The sequence below is a fragment of the Plectropomus leopardus genome, chromosome 18 (assembly GCF_008729295.1).
Source record: "Plectropomus leopardus isolate mb chromosome 18, YSFRI_Pleo_2.0, whole genome shotgun sequence".
NCBI classification, from domain to species: domain Eukaryota; kingdom Metazoa; phylum Chordata; class Actinopteri; order Perciformes; family Serranidae; genus Plectropomus; species Plectropomus leopardus.
Window position 1 is genome coordinate 16,011,636 of NC_056480.1, and position 26,745 is coordinate 16,038,380.

At 40.1% G+C, this 26,745-nt stretch overlaps 2 protein-coding genes across 3 annotated transcripts; one reads left to right on the forward strand and one right to left on the reverse strand.

The window, feature by feature from the left end:
- Window positions 1–330: 330 nt before the first annotated feature.
- On the reverse strand, window positions 331–8,197 carry LOC121958074 (polypeptide N-acetylgalactosaminyltransferase 15-like). Its single transcript, XM_042506934.1, has 10 exons — window positions 7,520–8,197; window positions 7,205–7,371; window positions 5,715–5,919; window positions 4,437–4,604; window positions 3,110–3,227; window positions 1,628–1,822; window positions 1,089–1,220; window positions 890–991; window positions 666–809; window positions 331–566 (listed from the first exon to the last, which is right to left on the reverse strand). The coding sequence occupies exons 1-10, from the start codon at window positions 8,050–8,052 to the stop codon at window positions 375–377; spliced, it is 1,956 nt and encodes a 651-aa protein (XP_042362868.1). The 5' UTR covers window positions 8,053–8,197; the 3' UTR covers window positions 331–374.
- A 5,316-nt stretch (window positions 8,198–13,513) lies between these two features.
- On the forward strand, window positions 13,514–26,387 carry gpnmb (glycoprotein (transmembrane) nmb). 2 transcript variants are annotated; one of them, XM_042506676.1, is made up of 12 exons: window positions 13,514–13,754; window positions 15,305–15,454; window positions 15,534–15,695; window positions 18,732–18,905; window positions 18,986–19,147; window positions 19,263–19,586; window positions 21,110–21,169; window positions 21,333–21,524; window positions 22,993–23,098; window positions 24,089–24,309; window positions 24,442–24,532; window positions 25,667–26,387. In XM_042506676.1, exons 1-12 carry the CDS (start codon window positions 13,685–13,687, stop codon window positions 25,818–25,820), a joined length of 1,866 nt encoding a protein of 621 aa, XP_042362610.1. In that variant the 5' UTR covers window positions 13,514–13,684; the 3' UTR covers window positions 25,821–26,387. The 2 variants fall into 2 exon arrangements, with proteins under 2 accessions (XP_042362610.1, XP_042362611.1); XM_042506677.1 differs by having other exon boundaries at window positions 13,515–13,754; window positions 15,534–15,674.
- Window positions 26,388–26,745: the final 358 nt, after the last annotated feature.

Sequence of the window (26,745 nt, forward strand, 5' to 3'; positions counted from 1 at the left end):
TGTTTTTAATGTGATTTGCATTTACACATGAATTAAATTCTCTACATGTTTTTCACACTTTAGATGATTAAATGTACATAAATACAATAATATTCCTAAAAAAAATGTTTTAAATAAAGACTTCATTAATCATATCATGTATGTTATTATTTCAGATAATCTGTTGTTTATTATTAAACCACACTAAATTGTATTTGCAATCCTTAAAACAGGAACAAAAGGGAAAAGTGGCAAAGTGAAGCAAAATGTTATATTTTGTGTATTGATTTACACCATTTCACTACTGTATATGCCACTATGTATCTCACATATATCATAATATTTGCGTGGGATTCACATCTTGCAAATCAATCAGTCACTTTGTGCTTTCTATGTCAGGCACTTTTAGGAGCTACTAGTTGCTCAAAGTGCCACTGCTGTCTGGGGTGATGGGTGCAGGGGCGCAGGAAGAGACCTCCTGTCTTGGTTTGGGTGTTGACTTCTTTTGTGCTGCTTTGTGAGAGCCCTCCTTCCTTTACAACCTCCAGACATAACTGAGACTGCTGGTGAACTAGTTGACCGCTCAGCTGAAGCAGAAAACAGACACACCAAGTGAGCCAAACGCCCACCGCGAGCAAATATAACCATTCAGAGGTACGACAATAAGGTTTAACCATCTTCCCTACCTTTATAAACTTCCACTGGAGTCTGCTGGCGGTTGGTTTGTGTGTAGGGCACAGAGATAAGACCACCCTCTCTCCATTGGCATCCAAACACAAAGCCCCCATGGGACCCCATCGCACCTCAAAGTCAGAGTTTAGATCGCAGTGCTGCGATGACAAGAGAGATCATCTTTGCCACTGCGTGGTACCTGTCAGCCTTTGATTTCCACAACTGTTGTCATAGTTACCTGGCTGCCTGTCCCACTGCATGGTGCTACGGTCATGGCCCCACCCTGCTGTCCCTGCCCTCGGGGGAAGTCTGCACAGCTGCCGGTGCCAACATTGTACAGCTTGAAACAGACACAAAGGCAACACATCAGTCTGTCATGTCCAACAATGAGTACTGTAAATCCGGTGTGTGCGTGTGTGTGCATGTGTGCGTGTTACCTCTCCTGACAGTGCAGGTCTGTCCTGGGGGATGTAAAGTTGCGGATAAACTGTAGTCAGGTACCAGTGGAAGTTCCTACAGCCCAGACTCCTCTTAAGCCGCAGACGTTCTGTGATGTTTGGGCTCTCTGACTGCAGAAAAGAAATAAAATCATAATATCTGAGGAGCTTCATGGAGTTTTTTGAAACAAAATGTTGATTAAGATCAATAAAACCAAAAACAGGAGTTGGGTCGAGGCAATTGGAAATAAGAACATAAAGTGTTATAGCCTGTGTAATCTTCAAGATTTCTGTAAATTGTAATCACTGTAACTTCTGTTTTTCACCTGTTTTATTTTTTTTTCTTTGTGTTTTGTGCTTGTCTTTTCATTTTATGGTATTGGCTGCCAAGGCTTGTGTATAATTTATATGTATTATCTGTTGTAATTGAAAACCCCAAATAAAAATATTGTTGAAATAAAATTACGTCCTCAGATCTTTTTTGTATATGTTAAACTCAATAATCCTTTGACCGAATCCTATACACTAAACACACATACCTGCCTGATGAAATGAGCAAGTGTGTCTCTCCTATAGAAAATCTTCCTGTATGCGTCCATCCAGGTGTCTGCAATCCGGATCTTGTTCCTCTGAAGCAGGTCCTGGTCTGGGAAGCTGTAAGACAGGTGGTGGTGGTCCAGGTGGGCCACACGGGAGCAGGGAACCACCTCCATGGAGCCCCCGCATGACCACACCTAGGATAGCAATAAACAGGTTTGAAACCCTGTAGTTTCTGTTTCTGTGTGCCTTTTCGGTAAAGCAGCAGGACATTGGGGCTGCGTGATTCAACGGTTCATATGATATCCTACAAATTAGCAGCCTACAAATGACGCTATGTACTTAACAGGAAATTAATGTGCTGAACAAAAAGTTAGAGGTTAGGTTTAGGGTGAAAAAAACATGGCGAAGATGTAGCTTACAATGACTCACGTTCACCAAAGTTCACATCATTTTGAACACCAGTCTCCCGGGGAAAGTTCTGTTTTTTGTGACCCATCCACCACAACAACCTGCCTCCTTGAGGACCACCACTTCCTTCTTTACTACTATATATAACCTAAATATGTGGGTTATACACAAATTACTGCCTCATGATTACATGATGGGATGTTTTCAAATTTTGGTGCATTACTTTTTGTAGGAAAATGTGTGATATGTATCACGATATAGAGACTATGTTTTGATATATTCTAATATATTGTGATACTGTAAGCAAGGTGATATATTGCAATTTTTCAAAATAGATCTTTAGGAGCTAGACACATTCCCTCTTCAGGTTTCATGGGCCCGTGTTCTTTGTGTTTACACTAAAGATATGTTGTTACATCGGAGTGGAAGAGTCAAATGGCTGAAGATAGACTGCAACACTGCTATGTAGTGGTTGAAACACAACACAAAATGAACCACCACCACAAATCTCTGCTTTAAAGACTAAAAAAATAAAAAGTGTTCTTGATAATCAATAGAGTATCATAAAGCATAATACTGCAACACTGAAGTATTTTGATATTTTCTTACACCCCTGTAGAAGAGTATGACAAGTTTTGCATGTTGGTGCACATATAATCTTTTGTTGCATATTGACTGTTATCGCTATAAATTGCAGCTTTTTTTTACATTTTAATCTGCCAAATAACATGCTACGATTCCAAAAGATTACTTTCAGTGATCATCATGGGAAAACAAGTGGTCAAGTCACATTTTGCTCTCATACTTGAGCATTTGTCAAATGGCCCAGACATTCCTAGACCACTATTCAACCTGAGATTTCCATTTGCAAAAGGCATCATGTCCCAGCACCACATTCCTGAGCCCGGACAGAAGGCAACTGAATCACTAAGCAAAGCATCACTAAAAAAAGCTCATGTGACTTCAGATGAAAAACAAAAATCTGTCATCTCTCTGTCCTGGTGAGGAGGTGAAATGAAGAATTTTGATGGAGAGACGATAACATATATATTGTCATGTATTTTTTGCTTTACCCTGATTGACAGCTCAATTTGTTCCCCTCCCCACAGCAGCATCCCAGGGTCGTAGGCTCCCACACTTTGGAAGAAATGTTTGTCCATGGCCACAACTCCACCTCCTAACGCTGGGCTCCTGTTGGAGACAGAATCAGCGTCACTTTACTGGGAAAGAACAAACTCAGGAAAATTTGTCTGTGTCACTGGAGCAGAGGGATATTACAAACTTCAGAGTATTAATTAGTACGGACAAACAGATCCCATCACATACTGTACAGTAAGTGTTCCTTACCATTTTGGCTTCTGAGCCTTTAAAACAAATCACACTCCTTGTCAGAAGTTACATATATCTATGAGTTATGAGCATTTAAAGGTTCAGTGTGTAAGATTTTGGGGGATACACTGGAAGAAATGGAATATAATACAATAAGCGTGTTTTCTTCAGTGTATAATCACTTTAAATAAGAATTGTTCTGTTTTCGTTACCTTACAGTGAGTCATTTATATCTACATAGGGAGCAAGTCCTCATCTATGGAGTCCTTTATAGTTGCTACAGTAGCTCAGAAAGGACAAACCGAACACTGGCTCTAGAAAGGGCCATTCATGTCGGCCATCATAGTTAGAAGTTCATCTGTGTTGTGCCGAACAGCACAGTAAAAACACAGATTGGTAACATGAAACTGCTGTATTCAGTGTTTTTATTTGTTTTAATCACCTGGTGCATTTGTTTTAGAGAGGAAGAGACCTCTGCGAACAATTCAGCTCCCAGTAAAAACCTCCTGAACATTAAATACTTCAGGAATCCTAACCGGCAGTTCAAGCTTGGCACATTAGATAAGTCTATAAGCTGGTTGTAACGTGCAGTCGTCATCACTGGACTGCCACTAAATCTGTCACATTGCTCCTTTAAAGCAAGGGGTGATTTTTACCTCCTTTGTTTGTTAATCAGAAAATGTTTAATATGCCTCAAGAGGTTGAACTACACGAGGTTTCACAAGAAAATTGTACAGATAAGAGAAAGTGTTTGAAAAAACAAACTAAATTTACATAATACATGTTTTTCTCTTATTTACTTTTCTAACTTGTTTATTATGTCATGACTCCTATAGTCCTGCTTGCAATCACTTTAGGGTTCCAAACCCTGATGGTAGAAAACGTTGGCCAAAAAGAAGAAAAAAAAAATTAAATGATGTACAGATCAACATCAATCTGCACTCACAAACATAAAAAGATAACAGCTAATTTTATCAGATCTTCCTCGACATGACTTCTCAGTAAAACTCAACTGTTATAGGTTAATAATCGTGTCATGAAAGCCCTGATATCATTTTGCTATCAACTCACTGCAAAGGTCGAACAGCTGAGTCTGGGTCCTTGTCTTGCAGTGGAGGGTTCGATTCCCAGTAGAAGTCTAGTCTCCAGTCCAACACTCCCCTAACCGGCCACTGGGTGGCATTGTATTGGAAGGTCTGCCAATCTATCACATCCATGATGGGGGACACCACTCTGGTCCTGCACAGAGACACCACATCCATTCGAACAGTCAGTTTTAAGGGGGGACGCAGGGGGCATTTTCTCCTCAATATTTAGAACATGAGCATTGAGAACATGAAAGGAGCAGAGGACTTTTGACATTTGATTTGATACAAAAATGCACATGAAAAACCACCAGGAAGCAAGACATCAATTGTTGCTCAGAATTTTCTGGCAGAGGACCCCCCATAACCCCCTGTTCCAATTTTGAAATGAAATCTACACCCTTGGAGTAGGGTGATTCAAAATGAGGCTGATGTTATAAATGAGAGGCATGTTTCTGTCAGTCAAAGATTTTTGGAAGAACAAGGACATTTAAAATTCCTGTCCAGCCAACATTTTCACTTATTATTCAAAGACAGTGTGCAGTGAGATTGGTGCTGTAGAAAGAAAAAATGTTTTCTCAGCAGTGTGCATGTACGTGTGTGTTTGTCTATATCCAAGTGTGTCTCAGGCTTATGTCACTGAAGCCAAGTTTAGAGACTCACTGTCCTTTGTTGGGGTCTGTTCTGGTTCACATATGTTATTTGAAATATTTCTCAGAAGAGGCCATGTGTGAAGTGATGCTCAGAGGAAATGGAATGAGGAGATTAAAGGGGGGAGAAAGAGAGCGAGAAATGGGAGAAGGGTCAAACATGTGGCTGAGAGAGTTGAGTGGTTGCAGATTCCAGGTCTGAGAGTTCAGCCTAATTACCTAGTCTAATTAGAGCCACGCCGCAGGCAGCCTGAGACACAAGACTAGAGCCAAATCATGAGAGCTGAGCTCTGGATACACACACAGCACATGTAACCAGTGCCTTACTAATGAGTGAGGACAACTGATAACTCAGAGCCCTCCATCTTCCCACTTCTCTTAAGTGGATCTGTCAAACAGCAGAACACAGTGTTTGGGCACAGCTGCTGCTTTTTCTCAATCAAGTGTTTGTCTGGATCTTAATTTTTCTTCATTCAAAACTCTTGCTATCTTACATTTTAAATTTTGGCATTCAATCAACAAGATAATGAGCTTTATAAATGAGTATGCATTAGAAGAACAAGAATCTTGCACTGCTGTTCACTATCTTTGTAGATAAATAGAGTTAATAGCACCTGTCCTGAGCCACTCTCTCCAGCAGTGGCTCCAGCCAGCCCTTCTGACATTCACAGTGGGAGTCCATGAACACCAGCACCTCCCCTGCAGCTCTGGCAGCGCCCAGAGTGCGGCACCCTCCAACACCCAGGCGCTTGGTGCTACGAATCAAACGCACCCCGTCCAGATGAGACACATACTCACTTAGCACACTCTTCAGGTGACCTGAGAAGTGAGTAGACAGAAGAAATGACAGAAGATTCCAATAGTCTTCTGAACTTTTTCAGTAATGTCTTAAACAACAAGAAACCTCACAATTTTATTGATCAAGAAGAGTACATCATAGTGAGCATAATTATCAGACAAGACATGCCAGTTCAGGATATGTATTACCGCCTAGAACAAGGACAAAGCTCCTCATATCTTTTCTAATTTACAGAGACATTACAGGATGGAGCTCTTTACCAAATCGTGTTGTTAAAATAAATATCACAGTCACTATTCAGAAAAAAATCAAAAGAGTATTTAATGCAATTAACTGCATGAACGAACAGTAAATCACATGATGAAATTATGAAATCTTGTTTGCGGACATTGTTTGAAGTGTGTCACATTTGATATGTGATTAATTTTTTTGTTCTCATTGTTGTTTTGTATGTAATTTGATCTTTGAATGTATATAGCATATGTAACTGTTTATTATATTGTATTTTTTATGTGTCAGACCCCAGGAGGATTAGCTGATGCTTGGGCATTAGTGAATGGGGATCCTAATAACCTTAACTAAACTAAACTTGGACATGTAGTCAGTACAAGTCAAGTGGATTGATGGATGGATGAATGGATGGATGGATGAATGGACTGTAAAATCTGAAAAGTTGATCTCACATAAAATAATCTTAAAACCCGATTGCTTTGAGAAAAGAAAAATAAATATAATCATTAATCTTATTTTATGATTACTTTATATCTAATTGTTAGATTTATTAAAGATGTAGCTGTATTTACTTAATTTTGTGAGGTTGTTGCAACTTAAAAATGACAAGTGGAATTACCTTGCTCTAATTGTTAGCAGCTGCAGTAAACTAAGCTAGTCTGACTCAACATGATCATCACAAAGACAAGTTTGCCAATGATGAAGTTAGGAGATCTGAAAGTTCTGTTTTGTTAATATGTTGAAGAATATACAAATGTGATTGACTAGTTTGCAACCAGCAGAATCCAGATGTGTAGCTCAGTGAACTTGGTTTACTCAAGTTGCTAAAAGTTTGATTGATTTAATTAAACTTGTCATTTTAAAGTTGCAAAAACTTTACAAAATTAAGTAAAGCTAACTCAATTTTAAGTAAACTTAACAATTAGATATAATTAATATAAAACAGATTGGAAGTACCAGTATATTAACTTGCATTTTTCAATGCAACTGCTTTTTTAAATTTATTTTATTTATTTGTCTTTTCAGGTTTTACAGTGTGGATGGATGGATGGATGGATGGATGGATGGACTCACCGTGCTGGCTCAGGTCGTCCACCAGAAGAACCTCCTGCAGGTACTGTTTGGGTGCGGTGTCCAGCACGCTGTGCACGGTGCGCAGGAGCGTGGACCAAGCCTCATCATGGAAACAGATAACAACACTTGCTGACGGTAGTGACTCGCTGTACTGCTCCCCCAAACACCTGTTAAGTGGAAAACAAATTCACACTGTCAAAACGACCACTTCAATAACTTTAAACGCGCTTTAATACCCATGTGGGATCATTTCAGCGCAAACGATTTGGCTTATTGTTTCAATCGTGCGCTTTGGATACTGCGCCGTGCACTCACTCCGGATGGCGCGCCTCGGGCAGCATGCGATGCAGTGAAATCCTCTCGCTCACCACCTCGTTGAAACCGTACTTCTGCAGCGCGGAAAGCTCCATATCCCTCTCCGTGCCCTCCAGGTGTAGCCGTACCGCTTTCCCCATTTCACCGTGCGTCGGAGGCGCAGGAGCGCGCGTATCCTTATTCGCTCCGGGCAGAAGCACCTTATAACTGCCCTTCTTCTGCTGCGGCGGGTTCTTGGTGCCCTGTGTCGATGGCACGAATAAAAGCTGGTCTTCTTGCAGAGATTTTAGCGGGGCGAGATCTACACCGAGCTCTAATGCCGGGTCCCGGGAGTCCACGATAACCTCTAGGTCCGGTGCGTTGGGAATCCCATGGAGGGGGCGGAGGGGAGGGCCAGCTTTGTGATGAGTGTGGTCCCGGTCCCCAGTAAAGAGGTCCGACAGCGCCAGAACAACCAGGGCGAACCCGAGGAGCAGCAGCCAGAGGCAGAGCACCCTCCTCCGGACAGCTGTAGCTCTGCCCCACAGCTTCATGATGAAGAGCGCAGAGGAGAAAGGAGTCTTGACTTCCCCATTTTTGAGCTTTGACTCAATTTTTAAGTTACATTTCACTTAAGTGATGAGACTCGACAGGGATTATCCAAAAAACTAGAAAAAATAATATCTCGTCCATCAGTGCTCTGCGCTGCATCCATTGAGCAGCAGACCAGAGACACGAGTGGCAGACAGACAAGGCAGGTTCAAGACAAACCCTCAACTTCTTCTCAGGGTGGAGGTGCCTCTCATCCAGCTCATCCCGCGGTCCTAACGCCCGCGCAAATTTCACCTCATCTGAAGACGCACCTGATACATCCACCTGCTCCTACACCTGTCCACTGAGCCGTTTCTCAACGCAACAATAGCTCAGATAATAACAGGGTTTAAAACCCTTTTATACTAACTGCTGATTTAAAAAACCCGGCCGACACACACATTCAGTTTGTTTGCAAAGCTGCATAAGAATATGTATTTGTGAGTATTTTGATGGCCGTGACTTAATTTTAATATCATATGGCGCCAGTATTCCTGCCATGCAACTCCAAATTTCAAAACTCGGGATGTTTCCCACCAGAGCGAACATTAAGTTATAAATAAGCCCACATTGCAGTGGAATGAGGCAGTGTTTTTATATTTCCTCCAGTGTGAGTGTGTATGTGAGAGAGAAAGAGTCTCGGCTTGGTGCAGGCGTCTCTCCGGTGCGTCACACATCAAAGATGCTCTCTCCGGCCAGCTGGCGGCGGGCCTCCCAGTCCCATGACCGTCTGTCGGTGCCGGGAAGCGGGGCGGTCGCAGCTTCGATCTCCCTGGTTCTCTGAGGATATCTTGGCAGCGCAGGCTGCTGTTTTTCAACTGAATGGAGACAATGGCTTCAGTAAGTTTTGGTTAGATTTTTTTTTTTTTTTTTTACTACTGGAATTTTCCCACTTGTTTGGCGACTGGTAAATAGTTTTTTCCTACTTTATCACATTGAATTGAACGCAGCATGTGGCACCAAAATCTAATTATGAGAAGTTTAACCCCTTGAAACCTGAACAAATTGGCTTCATTTCAAAGACATGGTAAGAAGGCAATGAGCAACAAAGGAAGAAATGACCCCAAAATTCGCAAGACACTTGGATAATACCTAAAAAAAACTCTGAGGAAATAATAATAATTATTATAATTATTCTGATTATTAATAATAGTCATTATTATTATTAAAAAAGATGGCGAAAAAAGAAATAAAGGTGGGGGTTAAAAAAAATCAAACAAGACTTGGAAAAAGTGATTAAAACAATATAGTAATTCTGTGACATTTGAAATGTTATAATAATAATTATAAACGTCATTTTTCCACTAACTACCCCCCCTTTTTTTGTTTTTGAAAAAAAAAAAAAGAAACCGCACTAATTTGCTCTGGGTTCAAAGGTTTAATTACTTATGAAAGGTGTCTGAAAGCAGTACAATAAAGAAAATGTCACTCCAGGTTTCAAAGGGTTAAGGGAAACACCCAAAAGTCATGTAAGGTTTCAATGGAAAAGGTCTAATAATTTCCTAATGCATTTTCCAAGTGACCTCAGGGTGATGTTTTCTTTGTGGTGACAGCCAACAAAAGGTCAGACCGTGCCCAAATTTTCTTCACAACATCACTAGAAATGAAGACCATCTGTGTCAGCCTGATTCACAATCTCTGTTCTGTGTTGTGGTTGACTGGAGCTGTAAAAGGCCTATGCTCGGCAGTGCAGCCAGTGGGAGCCTTAAAGCCAGTTTGGATGTGTTGGAGACCAGTTTCTCATCCTGGTGGGGCTGCTCTGTCTGACTGGGTGGGTGGGATTAGCAGCTGCCTCCCTCCAATGATACACAAAGACACTCATCTCCCCTGCCTTGTCACAGGATGACAAGGCAGAAAGGCGTCTGATGATTATGATTACAGTACACAGAGGAGGGAGGGGGACACCTGGAGGGACAGATTGAGAAGTTGAAAGAGCAAAGCAGGGCTTCAGAGCAACAAGATGAGGGTGTTGCACACAGGGGTGGAAATGAAAGAGACATGAAAGACCACAGAGACAGAGAGAAGTGACCAGCTCTTGACTTCTTTCTTCTTGTGGGAATAATGTTTATAAGCCTGAAGATTGAAAAGGAAGAAAGTCTGCATGTATTTCCAGTGCTGCACAGTGAACACTCCCATATGTCCCGTGCTGCAGCCAAAACACACTCTGAATTGAAGTTTCCACTGCCAGCACATTCACAGACACGCACATAAACACCGAGAGAGCATGGACGGACGGACGCGGACACACACGCACGCACGCACGCACACACACACACACACACACACACACACACACACACACACACACACACACACACACACACACACACACACACACACACACACACACACACACACACACACACACACACACACACACACACGGTCCAGGGTCCAGTCCACATTCTCAGGAATGTGCCTACATTCCTCCATCCAAGGAGAAGCCAGAGCTGTAAATGAGAAGGCACGACAAGTACTCACATGTATCCTCCTCACACACGCACACGCACGCACGCACATGCGTACAGAGAGAGAGAGAGAGAGAGAGAGAGAGAGAGAGAGAGAGAGAGAGAGAGAGAGAGAGAGAGAGAGAGAGAGAGAATAACAGTAACTTTTGGCTGCATGTTGCATATCTGGGTTGTTGTTCATTCATATTTCTGTTTTCCAATGTAACTTCTGTTTGATTGAGATTAAGCCAAAACCGACTAGCTGATAAGTCTAAAAGTCCATGAACAGGAAATTAATCTGCAGCAGTTTGATTAACTGACCAATTATTAAGTAAAAATGTCAATAGATAAGTGGTTCCAGCTTCTTGACTGAATGTTTGTTTTTGTAACCTTTTATGCCTGGAAACTGCTTTGGGTTTTTAAACACAGAGGTGTGGACTCGATTTAAATGACTGGGACTCAAGACAGACTTGAATTTCAGACTCGACTTGACAAATTCAAATAGACTTGCAACTCAACTTGACAGGTAAATACATAATAGCATTCATGATGTTTATAATTGTAATCTTTTATCACCTCATTAAAATTGCATTGCATTTGGGGAAGGGCATATTGGTTCAGTGGTGGAAACTCAAATTTTAGGATTTGGGACTTGAGTAAATGATTTGTGACCAACATCGACTTGATCCAACCTTTGCTTGAAGATGTCACCTTGGATTCTGGAAACTGTCAGTGCACAATTTCTGACATATTACAGATAAAGGATGATCAATAAAATGAGGAAAATAAACTGCAAACTAATAAATAATAAGCATAAAACATAGTTGCAGCCATATGCTCTAAAGAATTGTGCAGTATTAGTTGCCTTGTAATCCGCCCGATGACTGCTGGGATTGGCTCCAGCCCCCCCGCGACCCTTACGAGGACAAGCGGTTACAGAAAATGACTGACTGACTGTTGCCTTGTAATAGTTTGTGATTTTACTTAGTTATATTGTACAAAGTGATGTTCAGTAATAGGTAATTGAGTTTGTGCAATCATGTGGCATCTACAGTTACGCCAACTGGTCTCATCTGATTTGAGTGAGTGTGAGTGTGTGTGTGTGTGTGTGTGTGTGTGTACCACATCTTGAAGTGCCACACTAACTTCCTCAGCTGTCCTACAGGGCATCAGAAGCTGCGGAGTGGTGCTGCCCTCTACTGGATTACGAACAGTACTGACGGTTTTTTACTGCTTCTCTTGTTTATTCGACCAATTTAAAGGAATCTAACTGTGTCTACCTACTAGATTCTTCCCGGAGCTTTCGGTCATTCGTCGTGGCCTACATCAGTGGATGGATTTTTCTTCGCTGTCACGGAGATGGAATGAATAAATCAGATTTGAGGTTTTGTTCATGAATTCACGATAAACTGCGCGATTATTGGCGTTATATTGATAACACATGATCACACGTGAAATCTATTCAGCAGGCTTAACTTGGGTTTGCTGTTTGTGTCTGACTGATGTTACCAGCCCTTAATGAAATTGCAGTGTTATGCCAAAAAAAGTCTCACAGCTCTTTTATGGACTTGACTTCATCTTTAGGAAATCATTGAAATGCGTTATTATCTGTTGTCACGAAGCATGAGAGACACACACACACATCATCACGATCACCTTATATTTTATATGAGCGTGTAGCTTTTTCCTAATTGAATAGTAAAGACGTGGGTGAATTTAGGCTACTGTCATTGCAGTGTTTGTTTTTTCAATTCTTGGCACCAATCAATATGGATATTAGAATTTATTCTTCACTGTAAGTTGCTTCCTCCTGTTCTAATGTTTAAAAATCTCTCTTGTCCCCTCTTTTGATTCTCATCGGCTTTGAAATTGTTGCCCAAATCAGTAACAAATGGTTGTTTTTACATTCACAATAGTCTATTGAGGGAATACAATCGCAACTTTAAGTAAATTAAACATAGTTGCATGTTTTCCAATTATTCCACACAAAAGATGTTATGATCACAAATCAGACTTTGCTCTCTCTGTGTCGCAGCACTGATGAAAAACGTTTTTTTTCCTCCCTTGACTTTTGTATAAAAAAAAATGAGTTTAAGACATCAGCCCGATGCTGCAGTTTCCAAACTCTTCCTTGTGACAGCAGAAGACCCGCTGAAATAATGACGTTAATCACATGTTGGATTTTGTTGAAAATCATCACAACTCTGCCCCACATCATACGCCTTCCTTCTGCTTTCGTGGGTGCAGCTGTGGCGCAATACCCTGCTCGGACCTCACAGCTCACGCACCAGCCGGGTGCGGTGCGTCTTCACCGTGACACAGCGCGATCAGACAAATGCATCAAATAATAGTCATGTGCTCTCCTGGACATTTAGGGTCAACAGGCATCTAAGCTAGAAACACGAATGGCATCTTTTTAAAAATGATCTCTACTATACAATTATGTACATTACATGTAATAGCCTATTCTACAAATTTAGGCACGTTTGTCATTTTTGTTAAACAGTTTTTTCCCCATTGGGCAAGAGATAGCCTAATATAAGTGGAAGATGTATTTCGTATGAAATAGTCCAGTTATTTGCATCTGAAATGAAAACAGTATTTATTTTTGGTCCAGTAAAATTTAAAATCAAATCTGATCAAATCAAAGTTCATGGACAAAAATCTCAAAATAAACGTATGGAGAGAAATGTGTTGCAAATCTATTTTATAAAAGTATCAAAATATTATTATCACATTTACAATAGACTAACGACAAATCAATAATCAAAGACATCAAAAGCAGTTTTCGATTAAACGCTCTTTTAAATTAAAAGCCTTATAGTTCCTCATCGGGGCAAAGGGAGAGCGGTCGTGCGCAAATTGCGTGTCCGTGCGCATCTCGTCTCTCATGAGTTTCCTGCATCCAGGAGACTTAATAAGGGATGAGATGCGTCCTGTTAGGAAACATCACATGTTTGTGCGCTCAGCGGCCCCCATATTAAATTACTGAACATCAGGACAAACAGAGGGAAGTGGAGCTGGACGAGTAGAGACAGGGACAGGCTCAGTCCGTGAACATTGTTATTATCTTTATTGGGCATTTTGAGGAGGGGGTCAGGTTTTTTGTTTTTTAAATATACTGACTTTTTTTTGCAGAAGAGTGGAAATGGACGCCTTGCGATATGGTTTTCTCCTGGTCTGTGCCTACTTTGTTTATCAAGTTGATGGACGCAAAAGTAAGTGCTTTACAGTTAGTCCGTTGATTTTCGCCTAATTAAAGTTATAAGATAATTCTGAACAATTTTTCATGACAAAATATGCTATAGAAATATGACCTACAGACTCATATCTTCTACTTCAATCAAAGTATATATTATGAAATGACAGAAATGATTTAAAGTTAGGGCCTTGGGGTAAAATGGTTATGTCGCAGTTAATTGTCAAACAGACTTTTGATATCCGATGTTTGTCTCACAGTTGCTGTTTCCAGCTCTCTGCACTCAGAGTCTCATGAGCTTAATTAAGGCGTGTTCCCTGACTGACGGTCAGAAAACTGTCTACACAGAAGAAGCGACTTTACATCCATATAAACAGAATATATCTGAACCTTCAAACGGCAAATCCTTTTCAATTTCTATAATAATAATATCCAGCTGGTGTTATTTAGGATTCCAAAGAGGAGAATTAAGCCTGAAACAATCCCAAAACATACATTTGATACACGTTATCTATAGCAATCAACAAAAGTTTTTTTTTGTTTTTTTTTTAAATTGTAAGAACTGCATATTATATTGCCTTTGTTTGCTAAGCCACTGCCTGATTATCTGCAGAGTTCTGCTTACACAAAAGTGTTGCCACAAACTTTCCTTTAATCAAATTACATGGATGGAATTTGTTGTTTTTGTCTGCCATCCTTAAAAATATATCATCTTCTCAAAATTAAGACACAAGCCAGAAACAAAAGCATAAAATTCAAAGAGGAATACAATTATAAAATAAAAGACATTTTTGGGATCACAAAGTCCTTCAAGATGATGATATGTTTAAGTTAGGTGATATTTTTTGCCATCAAATTTATTTTAATCTCCCTCAAAGAAAAGATGGTGTTTAAATGTTATTTCAAATTTTCCAAACCTTATTTGTCTGTTTCATGTGTTTATTGAGTGCTATCGCTCACCATCTATATTCCCACACAGGGAATTATGTGTATAATTAACACAGGACAGTCACAGGGAGCTTCAACTGAAAACATGTCATTTAAATCTTACTACAGACAAACACCAATCTCATCATTATCATTTAGAAATCTGCTCCTCAAAATGATTCCCAGGTAAATCTCTCCATTCAAGGTGTCAGACCATTTAATTTGATACAGGTTTCATGGGTTTTCATTACTTTCTACGCTGTATATTAGGTGATACAGAAAAAGTTCACACCATGATAAAAAAATAAAATAATTGCAACATTAGATTTTAGTTTAAAGCCAATCATGCCCTCACACATAAATAAGTGATGTTTGCAAAATAAACTTAAAGCAGAACTTGGTTTATAATAAGACATTTTCTGTTGTTGACATTTTCCAAAATAAAAGGTAAGGGAACTTTCTAATAAATTCCTCCAAATGTGCATGATTAAATTAAAACAAATACATTTAAAAACAAAAAGTTTTCACTTCACAAGGTGGCCCTTCCTGGACAATCATAAGTTCTCAGTTTTTCTCAGTGATCCTCACAACATTTTAAGAGGCTTGAAAAGTCTTAATATGTGCATTATTTTCTCTCTCCAGCATACGCTGACATGTTCCCTCACAAGCATGCAGCAAAGTTACCATTTCCAATTCCACCAATTCCTGGCTGGGATCCTGACACCAACCCATGGGATGATTACCTCTACCCTCCACTAAACCCAAAGCTAAAAGAGCTCACACACCACAGAGGTGAGTGAAGTCATTTTTCTCTCTGAATTCTCTCGATTATTTTTTGAGTTACTCACCTGGAACATCCACTGTTGTGCAGGTAAACCCAAAGTTCGTCTGACCAGTGACAGCCCGGCTCTCAACGGCTCTTGCATCTCCTTCACTGCAAAGCTGGAGTACCCTCCATGCCAGAAGGAGGATGCCAATGGGGACCTTGTTTGGGATGAGCACTGTGAGGATGGTATGGAGCTCGAGGCCTCAGGTGCTGCCAAAAAGCCCGGCCAGGCCACGCCCCCGAACACATTACATCATCGTCCATCATAAAACACCACTGCATCATACTAGACAGCCATACAAAACCCTACAGACAAAAAAAAAGTCACAGAATTATATTTTATCAGTCTGTAACAAGAACACTTAAAGAAGCATTCATTCAGTTTTTTGACCACTTGGTGGCAACGCAACAAACTGTAAACATACAACTGAAATATTATCATCCTAAAGAAGTTGATATGATGGCAAACATTTGCCTTTTCATCCTTTGAAACCTGAGCAATTTGGCTCGATTTCTTTCAAAAACATGGGAAGAAGGCAATGAGCATTTTAACGAGAAATGGCCCAAAAATTAGCAAGACATTAGTAAAACAAAGTTACAAGAAAAGTACCTGAAAATATGGCTAAAAAGAAACACACAAAACAAAAGGAGACAAGAAAATGACCCTGCGAAAGTGCAAAATATATTTTTTTTCTGTAACATAACTTTAAATACACAATAGTACAAATATTGTTTCAGGACATTTTTTTTTTGGATAATATCTAATAATTTCCCCACAGCTTATTTTCAAGCCATTTTCTCGTCACATTTTACCAATTTTACTTTTTTCTTTGCAATTTTCTGGACAGTTCTTGCCAAAGTACTCAATGGCTTTTTTCCATGTTTTCAGAAGATATCAAATCAAATTTTTCAGGTTCCATCGCTTTAAATCTGAAAGCAGTAAAACATAACTGATGCCAAACCAGGTTCTAATGGGTTAATGACCTGTTTAATTATGAGCGACAAAGCAGCTTGGCCAGCCACATTGTCACAGAGTTGACACTGAAGCATTGCCCAAGCCATTTTTGTCATCATGGGAATATGGTAAAACAAAAAGCAGGGCTTCGCTGCGTCATTGGAGGCCAATTCAACTTTGATTTGTAGTGCGTCGAACTCATCATGCAACGACAAGTGTCAGGTGTCACTTTGTAGCTTCATGTCACTAGCTTCCATTGAAAATGACTTGTAGCCTGAGTCTTAAGACACCGGTAGCGTGAACACAGCATTTAACATTCAACAGACAAAGGGCAACATTAGCATTCATTCAGAGTCTGTCCAGTTTTCATTTTCCTTCAGCTCTGGTTTTTGTCTCCACCAACACTTGAAGGAAATGTTTGGTTCTGTATGTTCACCAACCACTAATTGTGTCTGTCTGCTGTTTGGTGCTGAGCAGGTAGAATACAGCGGGTTTATCAAACACATTTTGCTGAAGAACACTTGCTTTGTGCTGCTAGAAAAAAAGGTGGTTTGAGTTGTTGTGCTGAAAAGCACTCTCAAAAGTACTCTTGTCGACCCTAATCTTACCCAACCAAAAACAAAAGTTAAACAAAAGAGAAGCTTCTTATCCAACTTATCTTATCTATCTTATGAAACAAGGGAAAGCATGATCAACAAAAGGGCTTCTCTCTCCTGCTTAACTACTTTACTATGTTTACAGTAAATAATCAAAAGAATACTAACTAATAACATTGCCCAGTTCTCTGCAAAACAAGCCTTAAATCACAAATTAAAAACTAAACAACCGGCTCTCAAACATCAAACAAAGTTACTAATTTGAATTACACTAAGCATTGGTAGTGAAAGGCTTGCCTGTAAAGTTACTTACACAGAATCTCACAAAATACACAATCTAGATGCTGGCATTTGTGGTGTTTGAGGTGAAAAGGAGGGAAGAATTGTCATCCTGGTTTTAAAAAGTCATGTGACACAGTTGGACCAATCCGGTGAGATCATCCCTTCAAAGGAGCCAATCAGGAACCACCACCTGCCTGTAACACCCACTCACACTCAGACACATGCACACACAGACAGGGAGGGGGAGAGAGACACCTGGGCTGCGTTCAGCCACAACAAAATGTTGCAAAATGTTTATTTATACATAAACAGCACTGTGTTAAACAATGTTGTGTTATGCAGGCACACTGCCTTAAAATACTGCAAGGTTTATTCAATTTAATAAAAGAGGGGCTTCATTAAGTTATATCTACATTGATAGAGCAAGTGTGGAGTAGAAACAAACAAAAAAATCTATGTACAATAATAAAAAAAAAATACCAGAAATTGATTTATGTTAATGTCACTGCTGACTGACACAGCCACCAAACAGGAGAAAACTTACCTCAAAGTCTGTTGTGCACCTTTTCACACAGTTTTGAGGAAACATGTCATTCAACCTGGAAACTATTGAAAAATGGTGCACACAGTTTGAGACTGAGCATGCCCCTGACGGATCATAACAGAACAATCCATGCACTACACATGCGATATGAACAGACTAAACCAAAATATTAGAGTTTCAGTCCATAAAACCAAAAGAATTATCTGAAAGAGGCCAAAATGGTCCATTCACCTGAAGTGGACTGCAGTGTCGGGAGATCATTATCTACATGATCTGCCACTATGAGCAACTCTTTTCACAATAAAAGTGCCATTTGACCAATTGTTGATGTAAAAGTATAAATTAGTGCAGCTTTAGTGTTTTTGGTTTTCAGTCCTTTAAAACATAGTTCAGCATCAGTATTTTTGTGCTGCATTCAGACACCCGTCACAGGCTATTGAACACTTTGAAACCTAATTGGTTTAATTTCTTTCAAAAACATGGTGAAAAGGACAATGACAAACTTGGCAAGAAATGTCACACAAATTGCAAGAAATTAGTAAAATATGATGAAGGAAATGACCCAAAAAGTAGGGGGGGAGGGGGGGGGTAGAAAATTATCAAAAAAGTAGGGAAAAATGTCCAGAAAAAATGTATATTTTTAATCATTATAACTGTATATTGAAAATTATGTTACAGTCTTTTTTAACTTTTCTTTTTGTGCTTATTTTCAGGTAATTTTCTTGTAACTTTTTACTAATTTCTTGCTATTTTTTTTTGGGCCAAGTGTTGATAAGCTTCTCATTGGCCTCTCCCAAGGTTTTTCAAAGAAATCAAACCAATTCACTCATTCATTCAATAACCTTACTCTCTTCTCCTCTGAGCAGCCAATGGACAGGTGCGTTCTGGCTACGTGTATAACTGGACTTCCTGGCTGGACGACTATGGCTTTGGAAAGTGTACAGATGTGATGAAATGCAATGTGTTCCCCGATGGAAAGCCCTTCCCTCAAAGCAACGACTGGAGGCGTAAGAGCTACGTCTACGTGTGGCACACACTGGGTGAGACAGATTTACAGATTTGCACACTTGCAATCGCAAAAACAAAATAAGTAACTGTTTTACTGTCCTTTCATCTTCAGGCCAGTACTACGAGACATGTGACGGCTCCTCCTCCAGTTTGACCATCAACACCACAAGCATCCCTCTGGGTGCAGAGGTCATCGAGGTCATGGTCTACAGAAAGCGTGAGCGAAGGAAGTACAGCCCCCTCACCACTGATAACACAGTCTTCTACGTCACAGGTTTTACACACATTCATCTTTCATCTTTGCCTGCTCCAGTTTTTCAGCCAAACAGACAGTTACAAAGGGGGAGAAACCTGGAAGATGAATTATTTATTACTACCCTCTCTCTTAGATAAGATCCCAGTGGCGGTCAACATCTCTCAGAAGGCTGCGGTCAACCAGTCAGAGAATGTTTTCTTCCGTGGTGAGGACGTGGTCTTCAAAGTCCAGCTTCATGACCCCAGCGGGTACCTGAAAACCGCAGCTGCTGTTGATTATATCTGGGACTTCAGAGATGGGAACCAGCTGGTGACACACCGTGACTTGACCACACACACCTACAGCACGCTGGGGAAAATGAGCGTGAAGCTGGTGGTGGAGGCAGCGTTCCCTATAGAGTGTCCACCAACTCTTGCCACCCCGACTCAGAGGAGCTCCTCGCTACCACCTCCAACAGGTACTGGACACACACATACAGTGCCAGGTCAGAGATAACACATCCTACACATAGTGGCTTTAAAGTTGATCAGGCCAAAAAGCAGTGGCGCCCCTTGAAATGTTTCATAGGGGCGGCCATATGGGGCCATTAAAAATCCTGGGGCGGCAAATCAAAACCAAAAGCCACAACTGTATTCCAGAAACACGACTATGCTGTTGTAGTATATACACTAGTATTATTATTATTATCTGATGTATATAATTAATACAGGACAGTTAATATTTTGATTTCAACAACAATCCTTTGTTATTTGTCTACGTTAGACCATTCATTGTTCTTCTAATTGACCCATTGTCCTTTCCTTATAAAGACAAATTTACAGTTTTAATTTGAGGGAGTACATTGATTATAAGGAACAAAACATTTTCTGGGAAAAAGCCTTCTCAAGTTTAGGGGAGACTTGTGAATACCCACAGAACCAAGTTTCATCCAAATATCTTGAGGTGAGAGTTCAAGGGACCCCTTTCAATATCAGCATGCCAGTTGGTCCTGCGCCAAAATTTAGGCTAACTTTGGAGCTTTATTTAGCCCTCTTCCTGACAAACTATGCCAACATAGTGGGTACCAATGGATGTCTTAGGTTGTCTAGTCTCATATGATACCACAACCTTTGCTAGCTTAAAAATGAGTGCAACACAGACTCTTAAACACAGTAATGCTAGTCTGCAAGTATTTTCGGGCCATGGCCTCCTCCTGGCCCCCATTTGCGGACACCACTGCCAAAAGAATTTAATGCTCTATGTTTCAAGCAAGTGAGTATGTTGGCACTTCATTCATGCACATGTAGTCAAACAAACAGGAACAAACACTATTTATTTCTATAGCACATTTCAGTCCCAGTGGAAGCACAAAGTGTGAGGTACAAGTTGCAAGCACACAACAAAGCCGTCAACTCACCATAAAAGTGGATCAAATCCATTCAAATAAAAATAAAAACTCATAAAATAATAATTGAGTTGAAGAACAAACCAATATGAGACACAAGGGAGTGAGTCAGAACTGAAAAAAATAAATTATAAAATTTGACAATTCAAGGAGGATAACACATATGAATTTAAACGAATAAAAGAACTGGAAATAGAATTAAACCAATAAAAAAGTACAGTTAAAACCAACGAAAGTAATAAAATAAAATAAAATAAAAAGTAAAAGTAAAATAAAAGTTGCTGTTGAAAATCTAAGTTTAATTTTTAATGCAATAAGCACATTCAACATGATTTTATACAGTGTGTAAGCAGACAAACTACATGCATGCTTCATACAAAAGGTAAGTAAGAAAAAGTCTGATAAACCGACCAGGTCAAGCAGAAAGCAGCTATCCTTGGGCAGGGCACTGGACCACTGCTCTTACTCGACTGGTCCTGCAGTCTGACTCTGAAGGTCAAGCCAAAACAAGAAGTGACTTTGCCTGCAGAGATCATTGAAGTGTTACCCCACAAAAGTAGATGTGTCAAACTGTATTCCTGTCTGTCTTCCTACAGAGGCTCCCACACTTCCACCCGTTACTCACGCTGCCACTGTCAAGATGGACACCACACAGGGTGAGCTCCACGGCTAACAGTGTTTGTTTGTGTGTATATGAGAGGAAGTGAGTGAGACTGACTGAGAAATGTTAAGGAAGACCCAATAACTTGACTTTAAAATACTTGCACAATAAACACATCAGGTGAGTCCATGTTTTGCGACTTTTGTTTCCTGTTTCAGTGCCACCCAGCACCCCGCCCATTCCCGCCTCCTCTCCCATTGCTATGACAACAGGCATGCCCACCACTGAGCCCCTGCCAACCCCAGAGTCCTACCCCACTGCACTGGCCTCGCGCCGCACCAGGCGCCTCAATAGCAATGGGTGCTTCCGCTACGCCCACGGGACCTTCACAGGCAACATCACCATCATTGGTAAGTGGTAAGCTGGCATCGCTGTCTGTCACTGTGTCATTTGGTGCTATGACACTGCCATCAGATGACACCAATGTCAGACATTTTGGCAGACATTGCAGCTTTTAAAAACATCATCGGAAAAACATGGTGGATTATTAGAATAGCATGATCCTTATTTTTAAAAAGGGAATAATGATGTAGCTCAATTTTGACAAGACATTCAAGGTACCAAGAGGATGAATTTCCACTGACTTTTCCTCTAATGCCATCATTACGGCAGAATGTATTTTTGTCTATTGTGCAATTGATTCACAACCAAATACCCGCAAAACTAATGACATCATCCTCAGACGTGGTAACTGCTAATTATCAAATGTTAACATCCTAACATGTTAAACTATGATGGCATGCATTGTAAAAAAAATTATATCTTCTGAGCATCAGCATGTTAGCCTTGCCAGTTCAAGCGTGTTAACAAGCTGATGTTAGCATTCAGTTTAAAGAACTGAAGTGCCTCTCCAGCAGTGATGCTAAACTTAAGCCCTGTGGGCCAAATCTGACCCCGCATAGGGTGCTGGATGGGACAGCAAATACTCTCTTACTCACAATAATAATAAAATAATTCCTCTGTACTCTGAATGTACATGAGGTGACAGCTGTGACAAAGATGCGTGAGGATAGCAGATGTTGGAAATAATTCAAAATGTGTGAATACAGGACATTTATTTAAGTTAAACAAAAAACAAATAAATATTGTTAATGTTTGTTTACTAACATGCAGGCCCCTGACCTCCAGTCATTTCACAAAAGTGGCCCTAGGGCAAAGCAAGTTGAGCATCCCTACAGCCTCAGAATTTGAAGTGTGGCTGATTTTATTATTATTATTATTATTAGTAGTAGTAGTAGTAGTAGTAGTAGTAGTAGTAATATTATTATTATTATTATGTCACAAGGATGGCACAAAGCCAATTCAATGGTAAGGATATGTTATTATTCACATGGTCAAATATATTACTAAATATATTAATATTATAATTACTCAAATGCTGCTCTAATCCTTTTGTTTCATTGTAATTTTCAAGTAAGCAAGTAGACACCATAGAGATTAAAAACGTTACTGTTGTCCAGCTGTTAGAGGACAGCCAGCTCCACTGAGCAGAACAGAGCTCCAGTCAGCCAGTCAGCAGGGTGAAGAGCCACACTGTGGTGGTCATTGGAAACTGGCCTTTTGTGCCCTAAATTGAATCCTCAGGTGATTTTTTTTGCTCAAATCATATAAAATAACAACAACAAAAAAAAGCCTAGCACGATTTAGTATTTACAGTTTTATGGGAAGGGAGGACTTTTTCAACAAAATGTTACTCGTTGTTATGGTTCAGTTTTCCCCCTCCTGACTCCTTTGGAGTCAAGCACTCATATATGATTTTATTGTTACAAGAAAGTGATTACCGTTCTAAAACCAACTGCCTTAATCTGTTCCCCACAGAGCCCAAGTACGCACTGAAGAGACAGCCTAACAGTCGCATCGTGGATGTGTCGGCTGCCAGAGTGTCCAAAACTGACATCAGCTTTCTGGTGAAATGTCTGGGCAAGTGAGTATATCATTTCTATATGCATGTTAAATACACTAGTGTTTTTCTTGACTGCTGTTGGAGGAAACCAAAAATTGTATCTCCAGAAAGGTTTCAGGTGTCCTGAAGTGACACTAATTTCTCTTAGTATGCACATATAGCATATGCTTTAAACATTTCTAGGTCATAAAAATAATTTAGTACAACACAGAGATTAATGATCAACAGTTAAATACGGATTAAGTGATACAAAATCACAGTCAGAGTTTCACAATTATGATAAGTCAACAATGAAATTAGAGATGATTAGATAATCAAGTTATAGCACAATTAGAAGTCCATCTGTGAAAACTAAAACACCATCTAGTCCAGAGCTACTCAGCTTGCTTTGCTTGGGGGCCACTTTTGCAGAATGACAAGAGGTGAGTTGCAGTTCTAGGATTTTAGGAGGTTTCTTGGATTTTAGGATATTTAGGAGGTTTTTTATGATCTTAGGATGGTTCGATATTATGACATTTCTAGGGTTTTAAGACATTTCAAGGATTTTATGAGATTTCTAGCATTTTAGGGGATTTCTGGGCTTTTAGGGGATTTCTAGGATATTAGAAGGTTTCTAGGGTTTTCAAACATTTCGATGATTTTAGGATGTTTCTAGAAGTTTAGGACATTAGGGGCTTAGCTACGACTACTGTCGGGGAGTGCGGGGATCTTCCACTGGCACCTTTTTGACAAACAAGCTCTATTCTGGTGCTGTTTTATGCACTCTGGCATCTTATGTATACTAACAGTTCAAAAACTATTCCCAGTGTGAATCACTTTATTTTTATTGTGAAATAGAAAATGGTTGGGTGATTTGGCCAGTGGGCTGTAACTTGAGTATCAATGCTCTAGTTCCTACAGATGTCATGTAGTTGTTTAATGCTACGGCAATTACAAATAAAAACATTTTGAAAAAGCTGTTAGATAAAGAAAAGGATTTAACCCTTCATCTCTCCATCCCCTTATCCTCAGCATCCCAACATCAGCTTGCACCATCGTCTCAGACCCCACCTGTACTCAGGTGCGTGGCATTATGTGTGATGACGTGCCACCATTATCAAAGTGTGAGGTGCGTCTCACGCGAACATTCCCGGAGCCTGGCACCTACTGTGTTAACATCACCCTGGAGGACTCCAGGAGCCTGACCTTGACCACCACCACCGTCACCATCAACAAGTCCCAGGATGCACCTGGTCAGTTACACATGGACATTTGCTCTAATATCTTACATGTTTACAATCCATTCTCTTTAACTAGCAGCTTTGTGGGAAGCGGAAAGATTCATGTGTTCTGTCCCTCTGACTGCTGCTCTCTTGTCCTCGCAGTGTCCAAGACTTCTCATGCTGCAGAGGTGGTGCTCTCCTCAACTGCTGTGCTGGTGGCTGTCTTTGCATTCATTGCCTATCTGGTCTGCAAGTGAGTAGTCTTGTATAACTGACAAGTATTAAAGAGAAATGTCTGTATTTTTCAACATTGACCCTGTTCACTGAAGAGTATTTGGACCAATTTTGGTGGTCTCGTTCCACGTCATCTTGAGTCTCAACCAGAAGTGGCATGACTGGTGCCAAGTTTGGGCCAATGGTGGACCAGGTCTCTTTGGTAACGGCCTAATGATAGCTGTCAATAGCGAGAATCGGGCAAAACAAACCATCCCCATTCTGAAGTGTCATTAATCTCATCTCAATCATTAAGAGTTTTAGCCAATTTGGTCAACCCAATGTGGCCCGACTTATTTATTCAGGTGTGCCAAGCTTGGGACGATTCTTGGCAATGTCATTTTATTATAACTAGTTTTTTTGTGGCAACAACAAGCACTTTTAACCCTTTAAAACTTGGAGCAACATTGCTCATCTTTGGCTAAGTATTTAAACCTTTGAACCCTGAGTGCAATTAGTGCAATTTATGTCAAAAACATGGTAAAAAAAAAAAAAAAAGGCAATAGCCAAAGTGGTAAGAAATTTTCCACAAACTGAAAGAAATTGGTGGATTTAGAAAATTATTCTTATAAAGTTTAGGAAAATGTCAAGCAAAGAACATAATTACATATTTTAAATGATGCCACAGAATTATCATAATTCAGTCTTGTTTGCTTGTTTGTTTGTTTTTTTCTTTCTATTTTCTTGCTTCTTTTTTTTTTTTTACCAATTTTGTGGCAAATTTCTTGTACTTTTTACTTATTTGTAACAAACTTATATGGTCGTCTCTTTTTTCACTGCTCATTGCCTTTTTTCCATGTTTTTGAAAAAAATCAAGCCAATTTTCTCAGGTCTCAAAGAGTTAAAGTACATACATTTACAATGCAGTTGCCCCTTGGAATTACACTGAAGCCTGTTTTGCAGCTGCAGCTGAGGCGGTCTTTCTCAGTTCCAAAAATGGTTGTCTCCATTGATCACTTAGATACAAAAACATGGCAAAAGAGGATCCAGGTTGAAAAAGTTTTTAAGAATTGTGCTTCCACACACGATATCCAAGGGCCATTTCTTTTTGTCTCATTTCCAGCACTAATTGTGTCCCTCTTTTCCAACCTGTCAACCCTTACCTCTCTCCCAGGCGTTACAAGGTGTACCGTCCCATTCGAAGGTCCCTGGTGGAGGATGCCTGTGGCCGTGCTGGGGTCAGAAGTCGCATGGTCCGTCTGAAGGAGGCTCTCTTCCCCTCCAGCGAAGAGAGCCATCACCTGCTCACTGAGAGACGCCCCCTGTAGGCTTCATAGAGCTGCGCCAAAGCATGGCTGCCCTAAACAGCAAAAATACTGAAGAAAAAGCACAATTGACATATGCAAATGTAAGCAAAAATCTAAATAATTAAAAAGTCAGTATAGCAGGAATAGATTGTCTGTGGAGAAATACTACTAAATCATACTGATGTGTTGTTTGTGGCTTAATTAAAGTTGTGAAAAAGTGTTGGCTACAGCAATGTATGATTAGCGTATGTTTTACAAGGCTGTTAAATGTCTGACTGAGGCACTGCTCCTTTTGATCTCCTTGTGCTGTCTCGTCATTGGATGAAGTAGTTGCTAGGAGATGAACTGGGTTCAAGTCTTGATTGTTTTCTGATCAAAAGAAATGATTTTGTGCAAATTTTGTGCCAAGAGCTGTCGCAAGCTGTAAAGAGAAGAATGAAATCCTTGAGATGGTTTTCCAATATAAAATTTGTACTACTAGTGACACGTGCATGCTCCACCCCAGTTACAATTTTTTAACTGTTACTAAAAACTAATTCAAGGAAAACCTGACTCGAGGACTAATAAAGGTTGTCAACTAATCACTCATCTTTTCAAGATTTCTCTGTCTTTATTATGCAGACCTCACTTCATTACTATCACAAATGACCTGCAGATGAGTCAACGGTGGAAAGCTTTTTCTTTTAAACATTCACTTTAATAATTACAGGTGAAGCTTTTGAAAGCCATTATGACGGTAACAGATCCACTATGGCAAGAAAACTTCCATGTAGGCTAACAGTGGGACAAGTGGGACAATATTTTACAAAGTAGGTTTTGTGTCATATTTAACCCTTTTAGACCCATGCAAATTGGTTTGATTTCTTTGCAAAAGCAAGGGGAGAAGGCAAGGAGCAACTTAACAATACATGGCCCCAAAACTAGCAAGAAATTAGTAAAGTCACAC